Source organism: Peromyscus californicus, unplaced genomic scaffold, assembly GCF_007827085.1.
Source record: "Peromyscus californicus insignis strain IS unplaced genomic scaffold, ASM782708v3 Scaffold_20__1_contigs__length_68692818, whole genome shotgun sequence".
Classification (NCBI taxonomy): domain Eukaryota; kingdom Metazoa; phylum Chordata; class Mammalia; order Rodentia; family Cricetidae; genus Peromyscus; species Peromyscus californicus.
In genome coordinates, this window is record NW_026294503.1 from 41,164,551 (window position 1) to 41,178,006 (window position 13,456).

The window sequence follows — 13,456 nt, forward strand, 5'->3', positions numbered from 1 at the left end:
CTGACTTCGCAGAAGCATTAGGTAATATTGCTGCTCTATGGCCTTGAAATGTCCCCTTGTATGTGGTTTATCCATCTGGGCCTCCTGAGTAGTCCATCCATCCCTATGGTTTTACCTCCTCTGTCTTCTGCAGACTTGCCCTAGTTCTCTGAGGCACAGTGGGCCTCCCATTCATTACCAGTTCCTGGCTGATCTCATCCCCTCGAACGCCTTCACTTGCCACTCCAGAAGCTGATGACTCTAAAATCTATCGTTCCAGCCCATGCAGCATGTTCTACTCTGAGGTTCATAACAGAAACTCCCACCTCACTGAACACACCTCCAGGATCTTGGAGCACATCTAAACTCAACCTGGAGTTTCCTCTCTATGTTTGACCTTCCTCTCCCTTGGGTTGGAATAACCAGTGACTATCCCACCACCCACGCCGGAAACTCCAAGGCCATCCCTCTCCCCAGCCTTGCCATCGTCCCTAAGCCCGCTCCATTTAATGTCTCTAACCATCTCGCAGCCCTACCTCTTTCTTTACCATCCACCCCCAAGCTGCCCTCATCACTCACTTGGATGGCTGCCATGACCTCCTTCCTGCACACCATCCAGCAGTTCTCCCCCGTTCAGTACATCCCACACTCCCTTTTTTAAAGCCCTTCTAAGTCGACATCAGTCCAGCACGACCTGGGCCCTCTAGCCTTCTCTAGCACACACAGGTCCACTCTTCACGTCCATCGGTCCACCTTCCTCAAAGCGTACGCCCCCATGGCCTCTGCATGGACTGGGCCTTCTACTAGGAAACTCTTCCCACATTTGATACTCAGTATTTCAACTGTCGCTTCCTCAGGGAGGGCCGGCCCGATCCAATTGCATCTAACCCACCCACGGCACCACCTCCCAGCGTTTATCACAGGGGTAACTCAACGTTTTCGTGTGTTCCTTACAATCACTCAGTTCATACTGTCTGCTTATGACTGGCACCGCATCTCCAGTTCCTAACACAATGCCTGCACAGATGGAGGAAAGAAACCCTGGGACAGAAGAAATAGGGATGCTCTTTGCCTTACAGGGTTTTTGTTGTTTTTTTTTTTTTAATTTTTATGATACTGTTTTTTGGTAGCAAGTCCATCAACTGACTGGATGAGGCCCACCTATAGGACTGGAGGTGATCTCCTTAGAGTGAACTTTTCGTAAATGTTAACCACACCTACAAAATACCTTTACAGTGATGTCTCTACCGGCTTCTGACCAAAGACATGGGCACCACACCCTAGACTGTCCAAGCCGACACATCAAATGTAACCCTCATGGATGATGTCGCCTCAAAGACACGACCATGGTAAGCTTATTGTCACGTGCTGGAGGGAAGACAGTCTATAGAGTTGGAATAATGAAGAGAACGCATCCTTGGTCCTCAGGCACCCTTGTCCTCGAGGCCAGAGTGACTCAGGATTACAGCATGGAGTGTCAGAGGTGGGGGGCAGGCCCCCCCCATTGTGAGGTCCAGATGGAATACTCAACTCAGACTGGTCCCAGTCCTAGGTGGTCTCCTCTTCCTCATCTTTCCTGTCTACCAGAGTCTGCCCACTGGAATCTGGTCTGAAACTGGACTTTACCCTCCTCTTCCTGACCCATGGAGAGGTCGAGAGAACGTGACCACAGAGCCAGTGGAGATCCTGAGGATCAGCTTCCATTGGCTCCCAAGATCAGGCCCACGGAGTTCTCCATAGACAGCACTAAGAGAAGAAAGTGCCAAGGACTCAGTCTCTTGAAACCAGTCGAGGAAGACGGTCTCGGGTTCTTGTTTGGAAGTCCTATCAGAGGAGTGCGGCTACTTGTATATCTTTGACTGAAAACGGTTCTCCTCTGGGAGAACGTTGTCTTCAACCAAGTGGACAGCTTCCAGAGGCACACACAGGGAGCAGTGAGGGAGGAATGAGATGCTCACCTACCCAGCCAGATCGGCCACGTCAACCCTGGCGATCCTGGAGTAACAGAGGGTACTGTCGGGTCACCGTCACATCTCATTTCACACTCTTGAAAGAAACGTGGGAGCAGAAACCTAGGTGCAAAAGGACCATGAAGGATGGGAGAAGGGGACCCGTGTCAGGAATGGAAACGCCCGAGCTATGGGGAGCCTGGTACTTGGATACAGGACACCCTGGATCAATAGCCGGGGAAGGAATGGAGCACTTGTGGCCAGAAGAAAGTATGGGCCAATGTCCCAGCATCCAAGACATGAGTTTCCTCAGGAGATAGATGACAGATGAAACCCAGTCATGCCCTATATCAAAAGGAAGGGCACCCTGCCCAGGAAGGCAGAACAAAAAGTATTCATCAACAGTCAACAAATGCCTGTACCAGGCTGCACCCCTTGTGGTAGTCTGAGAACTCCAGGGAGGTACAACACCCACACTGTCTATTCAACGGAAAGCATTGAGGGGCTAATCTCACAGATGCAAGATAAGTGATGTGACCTCGAACCCATCTGCCGGGGAAGTCCAGAGGCAGCAATTAGCTAGCAGAGTAAAGAAACTTTGCAAAAGAGGCAAACTTGAAATCAAAATTGGCCAGACCTTGTCAGGACATTTCAGGCTGAGGTAAGGCAAGGCACAGGCCTGGAGGTACAGAGAGCTGAAACCTGTTAGAGCAGAGGGCAAGGAGGAGGGCGCAGTCTCTGACCTCACAATACCCAGGGCCCACTAGGCTAGCCTTGCAGACTCCGGTGCCCTTTTCCAGCCCGGGCAAGGCCCGGGGCCCTGGGCAGCCTCCAGGTGCAGTGCCCTCCCTTGGGCCGCACCCTCTCCACTGCCCTGGGGCATGTCTCTACTTACAAATTATGAGGGGCTTCGGCATCAGATAGAGAGGTTGGTGCGGGAAAACGAGGAACTGAAGAAGCTGGTACGGCTCATTCGGGAGAATCACGAGCTCAAGTCTGCGATCAAGACTCAGGCAGGTGGCCTCGGCATCAGCGGGTTCACCAACGGGCTTGGTGAGGCAGCGGCAGGCCCTTCCCAACACCAGGGTAACTATAAGAGGCCTGGGTAGAAGGACAGTGGGGAGGGAAGGCTGGGGCTGTGCAGAGCGAAGAAGAGCCAGTGTGCTGGGGCCTGAGGAAACCGTGGAGGGAGGGCTTAGGTAGTAACAAACGTAGAGGACATCGGCCTCAACAGATGGAGGCAGGATGAATATATAGGACCACAGGACGAAAGGGCAAAGCTAGGCTCCATACCCACTCACCCAATAGGAGCTCTTCACCACCTCTCAGCCTAACTTCCAGGCAGCATCATGGACTGAAAAGCTGCCCAGCTCTGGGGTCCAGTGTTCTTCCCTACGGAGTCCAATATGCTACCGACCCTCAGCCTCCATATCCCCGTCTTCCCTTGCCTTCAGCCTTTCCCAACCCTCACCGTTAGCCCACGAGCTTTTTCTGCATTTCTCTCCACTTAGAAATAGACAGAAGGAGACTCATATCCAGAAGCTGAGGAGAGAAACCAGGACTGAAAGTTGAGATTCAGGATTTCTTAGTGTGTGATAGAAGCTCTGTGGCTAGAGATATCCAGAGCAGGGTGAGAGAGAGGAAAGCAAGCAAGTATTCACAGAAATGACGCTGAACCCAATGGCCGACCCGTGCTAAGCCCAGGTCCAGGGATGGGGGCTAGAGGGAGGTGGCATTCAGACACCAAGAGATGACAGAGGCCACCAAGCCCAGTATATTAACAGGAAGGGAGGGCTAAAAGACTAGAAAGTTGAATTGAAGATATCAGGAGGAAAACGAACAGGGGCAATAAGCTCCCAGGATGTGGCTACAGACGCCATGGCTGATACAGGTTGCCAAAGTGTACACAAGTGAGGGAACACACTGGTAGTTACTATATCCATCTCCCCCACTACACAGGCCTTCCTGTCCTAGACATGGTGTTTTCCTGTCCACGATTTTCTGCGTGTGCTTACGGTCCGTCCACCTCTACGGTAACCCACCCTCTATCACAGTCCTTCATCTTAACTGTCCCTGCTTCCTCTACTCACGATCAGGCATGAAGTCTCTCTCATCTGAGAAGAGAGCTTTACTCTGCCTATTTAGACCTCTACAGTTTGGCAATGGATGCCAACCATGCTGTTCTAGAAAGGTTCTGAGTAACATTCTAAGTGCCACCTCAGTGCCTTCTCCACCTCTGCACGGCATTTGGGAATAATAACCCTTTGCTGAGTCTCTCTTCCTGAGTTCCCAAACCAAGTTAGTTATCTACATCCTGACTCATGTTAATCACTGCAACTCCCAGGCTCAGGCTTCAAGCCCTGCCCCTCCACCTTCAACCAATCCACCTACAGCACTGCTCCAACACCCAACTCCAAGTGAAGATAGCTTCAGAGAGGATCCTGAAGGCCTAATTAATCCCTGAAAATAGTCTCACCAGGGGGTGGGGATGTAGTGCAGTTGGTAGGGTGCTTGCTGAGCATGCGTGGAGCCCTGGGCTTGATCCCTACCCGTAACTAGGTATGACGACACAAGCCAGTAGCAGGAAGATTTAGAAGTTAAAAATCATTCTCAGCTGCACAGTGATGTCAAGGCCAGTCTGGATTACACAAGACAGTGTCTCAAAAAGGAAGTTCTGGTTTAGAACTCAGATCTTCATACCGAGAGGCTAAAGTCCTTTGGAAAGTACTCAGTTCCCTTACGGCTTCCTTCCCTTCTCCTTACCCGCTGGGCTTCTCACCATCAAGCCTGGCTGTAGTGGACACTCTTTATTTCCCTAGTAGTGGTCATAAGCACACATGCACCTCCAGGTTTAAATGTCACGTCATTAATGACTGAGATAACAGACAGGGGAACAAACATAATATGCATCGAGAAGGTATGAAGTTTCAGAAGCTCCCTCATAAGATGCTAGATTCTGGCTTCCTACTCTAAGCCTTAGGTTTTGTTCCTTTCTAAATTCGTCTTTTAAGTATGTATTTGTGCATGGTTCGTATGTGAGGGCATGCACGCACATGCCATGGCACGTGTGTGGAGGTCAGAGACAACCGCAGGCATTGGTTCTCATCTTTCATCTTGTTTGAGTCAGGGTTCCTCTTATTCCAGCCACTGTATGTATACGTCAGGCTACCTGGCCCATGAGCTTATGGGGGATTCTCCAGGTTCTGCCTCTGATCTCATCAGGGGAATCTGCATCTTATAGACACATGTCTCACTTTTACACAGGTTCTGGTGACCCAAATCGGGTCTTCATGCTTGTACTAAGTGCTTTTGTTCATGGAGCCATCTTCCTGACCCTTGTGATTTTGAGGCAGGATCTCACTATATAGCCTAGGCTGGTCTTGAGCTTAGTATGTAGCCCAGGTTGGCCTCAAAGTGGTTATCTCCCCACTTCAGCCTCTAGAGTGCTGGTATTACAGGTGTATACAACCACATTTGGCTTTTGGGTTTAAATCTTAAATCCTTGGGTGTTGTTTTTCCATTGGTACAGAGGCTGTACTTTAACCCACTGCTGTGTTAGCCAGCAAATGTGACTCCACAGTTACTGGCCTGCTTCTCTGGCAGTGGCCACTCAGGCTGTGGCCTGGCAGGAATTCTGTTCTCCAAAGCACCGGCTTTGTCGCTGGCGCCAAGTGTGGCTTTTAATTAAATCTCTATCCTTCTATTTATCAATAAGACTCGGGAGCCAAAGGCTGGGGTGAAAACCTGCCAGCTCAAAGAGGTTAAGTAACAACTAACTGACCTTCCCTCTTTGCTGGCGTCTCTGAAAAAGAGCATCCTTCCATTCCACCAAAACAAAAGAACCCACCCTATACTAAGTCCCTCCCTACTACTTCCTGTGCGTCTATCATTTTACAGGCACCCTCTGACTCCCTATGATTACTTTCTGTCAAGTAATTGCTAACTCAGCCTCCTGACCCAAGGTTGATTTTATTTAATTAATGCACATGCACACTCAGGGTTCACAGTATGATTGAATATCCCACAAAACTTGGGGCTGGAGAAATGACTCAATAGTTAAGAGCATTGTGCTCTTGCAGGGGACCTGGGTTTGATTACCAGAGCCCACATGGCAGCTAACAACCTTTTGTAACTCCAGTCCCCAACACATGTGTCTGGCATCCTCAGGCCCCAGGCACACGTGTGCTGCATGGACATACATGCAGGCAAAACACCCATACACATGAAAAAAAAAAAAGCCTGTCTTAAAAAAAAAAAAACAAGCGTAAATAAATCAAATAAAGAGGCAATAAATGTCAGAGTATGTCTGACTGAAAGGACTAGGTGTCTGACTAATGGGTGCCACTTCCTAAGAATGCACAATTGGCCATCATCAGGCCCAGTCAAGGAGGATCCTGCAGAGTTACCTCAGTGGCTCTTATCCCACTGCTCTCTCACTCTGCTTGTCACAACAACCTATTTTCTTTTTTTTCATGTATGGCTTTTTTTTGGCGGGGGGCGGGGAGGGATTCAAGACAGGGTTTCTCTGTGTAGCTTTGCGCCTTTCCTGGAACTCGCTCTGGAGACCAGGCTGGCCTCGAACTCACAGAGATCCGCCTGCCTCTGCCTCCCGAGGGCTGGGATTAAAGGCATGCGCCGCCACCGCCCGGCTACATGTATGGCTTTTGATAGAGTTTCATGTAGACCAGCCGACTTTGAGCTCCTGATCCCCCTGCCTCTGCCTCCCGAGCACTGGGCTAACAGGACTGCGCCACCACACCTGGCTCCTACAACCTATTTCTGTGAATGGCCTTCTCCATGAGGTCGGGCTCCTTATTTGCTCTCATGAACTCCAGTTTTAATTTCACTTTCTAGGACCACAGTGTTCCTTTAAGCTCTGGTCCAGGGCTCTGATGCACCTGAATTCAGGAGGGACACAGAAGGAAATATAGCTGGGGAGATATGAACAGATCTTGAACACATGAGTTGTAGGTACTCAAAACCATGTACACCAGGCTCACCGCAGTGCAGGACCGAGGCCAGATGGTGGGGAAAAAAATATGGGTGTTGGATGGATGGGGCTCGGGACCAAGGGATCATCAGTTCTACCCCAGGGACCACATCCTAGGCCATCACTCCAGAAAGTACAATAATCCTAAATTTAAACTTACTGTTCTAGGTCATTACAAAGGTTTTTCAGAGTGAGAAGGAAGAACATTATCTAAGAGTTGACTTGAATAATAGTTTTCAACCTCTCTGACACACGGGATGTGGGCTCCCATTTGTGTTCCTGCCCACAGCCCTGCGAATGTTAGAGGTGAGCCTGGAAAAGGGAAATACAATGTTGGAGGAAGTCAAAGAGTTGAAATTGGATGAACTGTGAGATAGCCATTGAGACAGTGGTAACATGAATCCTGAAGCTCAGAGGAGGAGGACAGGGCTAGCTAGAAGAGATTTGGAAAGTCGTTGATAATTGAAATCATGAGAGGGGTTAAGAACACCTGGGAACGCCAGGCGGTGGTGGTGCATGCCTTTAATTCCAGCACTCGGGAGGCAGAGGCAGGCAGATCTCTGTGAGTTCGAGGCCAGCCTGGTCTACAGAGCGAGATTCAGGATAGGCTCTAAAGCTACACAAAGAAACCCTGTCTCAAAAAAAAAAAAAAGGCCACCTGGGAAGAGAGTGCACAGTATGAAGAGACTGAGTGGTAAGTACCGAGGAAGAACAGGTAGAGAAGTTGGCAAAGGAACATCCCAAGACGCTAAGGAAATGTCAAAAGTTTAATGTCTTGGAGGCCAAGAGACAATTTCAAAGGAAATGATGTCAGCAAGGTAAAGGCTTGCCCAGCAGTTGAGCAAGAAAAAGTACTGACTATATCCACAGCCTTTAGTGAACAATGACTTGGTATCCATGACTTTAATCAAAGCGATTTCAACCTCACTGAGAAAGGCTGACCAGAGTGAGTAAGAAGATAGAAAGAACAGGGCTGGTGGGGTGCCTCAGTGGGAAAGGGTGCTTGCTGCCAAGCCTGAGGACCTGAGTTCAATCCCCAGATCCCACACTGTAAGGAGAGAACTGACTCCCACAAGTTGCCCTCTGACCTCCACACACATGCTGTGGTGTGTGTGAATGTGTGTATGTGTACACACACATGGTGTAGAAACACTTTAAAAAGAAAATGGAAAGAACAGATGACCATGACATCTCAGTTCAAGAAGCTTGCCTCTGAGAGATTATTACTTTCCACGTTACTGCGGCAGGATCAACTTGAGGAAAAGGGGGTTTAGCTTACAGTCCAAGAGCGCGTCGTCCATCATGGCAGGGATGAGAATGTGAGTAATTCGTCACTTGTTACTGTACAGAGATGAACACTGGTGCTCAACTAGCTTTTTCCTTTTGATTCAGTCTGGGACTCCAGCCCACGGGATAGTGCAAGCCACAGTCAAATCAGGGTTCATACACTCAGTCCACCACCCTTTGAAAGCCCTCAGACAAACTGAAAGTTAGGTTGACTTTGGTTGTCTGCTTTGTGTATCGGGACAGTTACTCGTGTAGTCTAAGCTGGTGTCAGATTTGCTGTCTAGCTGAGGATGGCTGAACTTCTGACACCCTGCCCCCACTTCCCAAGTGCTAGGATTGCTGCTAGGAGACACCATGTCCTCTCGGACGTTCTAGGTGTTTCTTAATCCAATCACTTGACTACAGAAATGAACTTCCCAGAGGGTATGGGAGCTCGGTAGACGGTGTGGTAGCTAGAGAGAGGACTTGCCTCTTTTCAAGATGACAGTTACCTGAATTTGTTTATATTTGGAAGAAACTAGGGGAGACTGTTTGAAAATGTACAAAAGGAAAGAGGAACTTTTTAGGAAGTGTCTTCAACTGAAGGGAAGAATGAAAACAAATTGTAAGTGTGAACGCTGGGTGAGGGAACTTCAGACTCACTGACTCAATCTTCTCCGTAAAAATTTCTCAAGAGCAAGCGGGGGCAGGGTGGAGCCAGGCATGGCAGTACACACCTTTAATCCCAGCACTCTGGAGGCAGAGGCAGACAGATCTCTGTAAACTTGAGGCCAGCCTGGTCTACAGAGTAAATTCAAAGCCAGCCAAGATTACACAGTGAGACCCTATCTCAAAAATAAGAACAAGGGTGGAGAAGAAGTCTGAAATAAAGATGGGAGTAGGAACTGAGAAGGGAACCCGGAAATCCTGTTTGACTCTATAGTGAGCTAAATGGTATTAGCCGTCTGTAAGATACGCCACCCACCTTACGCCTTTTCTTGTAGTATTTTGTAACCCGAGGGCAGGCATGTATTACACAGTGGTGGTTTAGCAAGAGTGTAGACTCATGATAGACTGTACTGGCTGGGACGAAGGGTCCATTAGGAAGACTGTCCGAAAGAAAACAACTTTCTCAGGAAGATAGTTGCCAAGAGCTTTCGGATCTTAGCTCAGCCGTAGAGCGTGGAAACAGAACCAGGACAGCGTTCAGACTGCGGGGCCTCTTGCTCCTAAGAGCTCCAAGACTGGTTCAGATGCTCCCATGAGGATGTCTCTGGAGACAGAGACAAATGGGTGCCGGTGCAAATGGGAAGCAGCAGAGGAGAGCCAAAAAGCAGGGCTAAGTGTCCCAGGCTCCAACCAGTGGCTGACAATTGGCCCCAGCGCTCGGATCTAGCTTCTCCAGCAGAAGAAGAAACACAGGACCAAGGCAGGATGGTACAGGCCTATAATTCCAACACAAAGAGGCAGGCAGATCTCTGTGAGTTTGAGGCCAGCCTGGTCTACAGAGCGAGATCCAGGACAGGCACCAAAACTACACAGAAAAACCCTGTCTCGAAAAACCAAAATAATAATAATAATAATAATAATAATAATAATAATAATAAGAAGAAGAAGAAGAAGAAGAAGAAGAAGAAGAAGAAGAAAAGAAGAAGAAGAATCCCAACACAAAAGATATGGAGGCCAGAGGATCACAAATGCTAGGCGAGACTGGGCTACACAGCAAGACAGAAAGTGGGGGGAGAAAGTGGGGGGAGAGCGGGGCGATGGTGGCACACTCCTTTAATCCCAGCACTCGGGAGGCAGAACTAGGCAAATCTCTGTGAGTTCGAGGCTAGCCTGGGCTACAGAGTGAGTTCCAGGAAAGGCGCAAAACTACACAGAGAAGCCCCATCTCGAAAAAAAGAAAAGAAAAAAGAAAAAGAAAGAAAAGGGGGGAGGTAACAGGTGACCAGAGTGTCGTAGACTGACAAGGACAAACAGTGGTCAGCATTCGACAGGCACTAGGAATAAAGTGGCTAAGAAGTCTGTGCTGTTATGTCCCCTAGCACTGCTGCCCACGCTGATTTCTAAGCTTACCTTTGTGCCCACTGCCTGCGCTGGTGCATGCTTCCTCCAGCAGGGGGCAGCCTTCCACCCCACCCCAGGGAAGAACCAATAGAATGCCCCCTTCCTCCCAACCACTTCCTCCACCATCTCAGAACTTTAACCTATCCACAAGACCTGTCTCTGCCCTGAGACTCACTTTTCTAGGAGCCTGTTCTTGGACCACAAGCCAGTCCCTCCTAACTCTTCTCTCTCAGTACTCAGACGTCCCACACAAAACACGCTCCCACAGCCTATCTCCAACCCAGGACCCAGCTCTAGAGACCCTCCTGTCCTCAAGACTCTCCTCCAGGGCTTCTACCCTTCAAGACTCTCCCCAAAGACCCTTCTCCCTCGGGACTCTACCTCGGTACCTTCCGCCTCAGGATCTCTTCTAGGAGTATCCTCCCCCTCAGGACTCTCCTCTCAGACCCTCCTCCCCTCAGGTCTCTCCTCCCCCTCAGGTCACTCATCTCCTCAGATCTCCAGGTCTCTCTTCCCCTCGGGTACCTCTTCCCTGTGTACCTCTTCCTCTCCACTACCCTGCTTGGTCTTTCCCCGCCCTCTCCACATCCCTCCACCTCTCTAGAAACCCCCATTTGAACGTCTTAGCTAGGGTGGCCCCCTCTCCTCAGTCCTCCCTTCCCTCAGACTCAGCCTCTAGCCCCTAATGTGGCTACCCCATACTCCACGTCCTATCGGGACCCCTGGGTGTCCTTCTAGGGCATGGCAAGCCCCCTGAGCCCTGCTGTGGTCTGGCCTGTCTGGGCTGGAGAGAGCCATAGAAAAGGGGTGGGGGGGGGGCGTCCTGAGATGGCATGTCAGGGCTGGGGCGAGTGTAGGAAACAGCACAGGACCAAGGTAGGGTGGGAGAGCTGGAGCCCCAGGTTCAGGGAGGCAAACAGCTGTTCAAATCCTACAAGCTGCAGTCAAATCCTAAGACACTGCGTTTCTCTTTAACCCATTGGCTGACGTCACAAACGTATCTTTCCCAATTCTAGATGATTAAGATAAACATGCACTCAGCGAATCTGAAATTTCTAACTTCTATAAGGTTCTAGTACGGTACCAGAACCTTGCAAGCTTTCGAATTAAAAAAATCCCAATCAACTAAATGCAAACTCTAACAAAGGGTCGAAACATCAATGGCTTGTACATTTTTCATTAGACGCAAAGGAGTAGGGTGGAAATGTCTTCAAGGTATGTTAGACAGTACATTTCTGTTAGGTGGGAGAACTCACCTCACAAATGATGGCCTACCTTCTTAGGAGAGATCTCCAAATTCAGACTTCTCTATCTCCAGGCTGCTGCTGATCTCTTCAGTGAGCCTGATTAACGTCAAACCCTGTGGATGCTATGTCTGTGACAGACCTTCCAGTGTGAGCAGGGCCTGTGTCTGAAGAGTCTGTGGTGCTTCCCTAGGGGCACTTAATTGTCTGAGCCATAAAGGCTACCCTAAATGCCTGTGACCGAGATGCATCCTTTTCGATAATAAGTTTATAAAGACATAATTCACGCCAGGCAGTGGTGGTGCACGCCTTTAATCCCAGCACTCGGGAGAAGGAGGCAGGCGGATGTCTGTGAGTTCGAGGCTAGCCTGGTCTACCGAGTGAGTTCAGTATCCATGTTATGGGTTTTATGACTAATACCATTTTGTTTATTCACCAGTTTGCAGACATTTAGGTGTGAGTTGTTTCCTCTTTTAAGCTTTCATAAATAACGCTGCTACAAGCATTTGTGTACACATTGAGGGGTTCTGGTGGTGGAGGGGAGCACTGAAAACTGAGTCCAGGGTCTCAAGCATAATACGCAAGCTATACCCCTGGCCCCATGTATAAGATGCATTTAAAAACAGAGTCCTCTCTTTTTTTTCAATCACACTTATTTGGATGGGCTTACATGTGGAAGCCAAAGAACAAATTGTGAGCGTCCATTCTATCATCCCACCATGTGGGCTTCAGGGATTGAACTCAGATCACAGTGCTTGGCTGCAAGCACGTTTACCTGCTGCGCCAACTTGTTGGCCCTGCACATAGATTTTCTAGTTGGCATTTTGAAATAAATAGTTGACAAATATCTCCAACCCCTTTGTGCACCCTCTTTTGCTCTGGAGTCCTCTTGAGACTATTTTTTTTTTTTTTTTGGTTTTTCGAGACAGGGTTTCTCTGTAGTTTTGCGCCTTTCCTGGAACTCACTTTGTAGACCAGGCTGGCCTCGAACTCACAGAGATCCGCCTGGCTCTGCCTCCCGAGTGCTGGGATTAAAGGCGTGCGCCACCACCGCCCGGCGGAGACTATTTTTTAATTGTATTTATTTGCTTGCTTGTATAAATGTCTTGCCTACATGTATGTATGTTTACCTGGTGCCCTTGGAAGTCAGAAGAGGGCGTGGGGTCCCCTAGATGGCTGTGAGCCACCGTGTGGGTGCTTGGAATCTGCAAGAGCAGCAAGTGCTCCTAATCACCGAACCATCTCTCCAGCCTTGAGACTTTATTTCTTGGAACTCAGCTGGGAGCACCAGGCATTATATTCCCAAAGACTGTATTAATTAACCTTTTGTTGGTGTTCTTTAAATGCAAAAAGACAAACTTTTTTTAAATATAATTTTATCTCTGTTACTGTGTATTGGTTATATTCCTATTTCTTCTTTTTAAGTATTACATTTATCTGTGCTTGTTCAGGAGAGGGCATGCAATGCCATGGTGTGTTTAGGGAGGTCAGAGACCAACTTGCAGGAGCCTGTTCTCTCCTTCTACCACATGGGTCCCAGGGATCGAACTCAGTTTACCTGGCTTGGCAGAAGCCAGTCTGCAAAGAAATGCTTTTTTTGGTTGTTGGGGGTTTTTTTTGTTTGGTTTTTAGCTATTATTTGTTTGGTTTGGTTTGTTTGGTTGGCTTTTGGTTTTTGATTTGTTTTGTTTTGGGTTTTTTGTTTTGTTTTTTTTTTTTTGGTTTTTCGAGACAGGGTTTCTCTGTGTAGCTTTGCGCCTTTCCTGGAACTCACTTGGTAGACCAGGCTGGCCTCGAACTCACAGAGATCCGCCTGGCTCTGCCTCCCGAGTGCTGGGATTAAAGGCGTGCGCCACCACCGCCCGGCTTGTTTTGGGTTTTTTGTTGTTGTTGTTTTGTTTTGTTTTCCAAGACAAGGTTTCTTTGTGCAGCCCTAGATGTCCTGGAAGTCCCTCTGT

The 13,456-nt window shown here is 48.8% G+C and overlaps 1 protein-coding gene across 4 annotated transcripts in view; it reads left to right on the forward strand.

Moving 5' to 3' along the window:
- Window positions 1-1,215: 1,215 nt before the first annotated feature.
- Window positions 1,216-13,456, forward strand: part of Spatc1 (spermatogenesis and centriole associated 1) — a 29,101-nt gene continuing 16,860 nt past the window's right edge. For all 4 annotated transcript variants that reach the window (XM_052748102.1, XM_052748103.1, XM_052748104.1 and 1 more), the window contains exon 1: window positions 1,216-3,014. In XM_052748102.1, coding sequence (XP_052604062.1) covers window positions 2,810-3,014 — 205 coding nt within the window. In that variant the 5' untranslated portion in view covers window positions 1,216-2,809. The remainder of the gene's footprint in view (window positions 3,015-13,456) is intronic.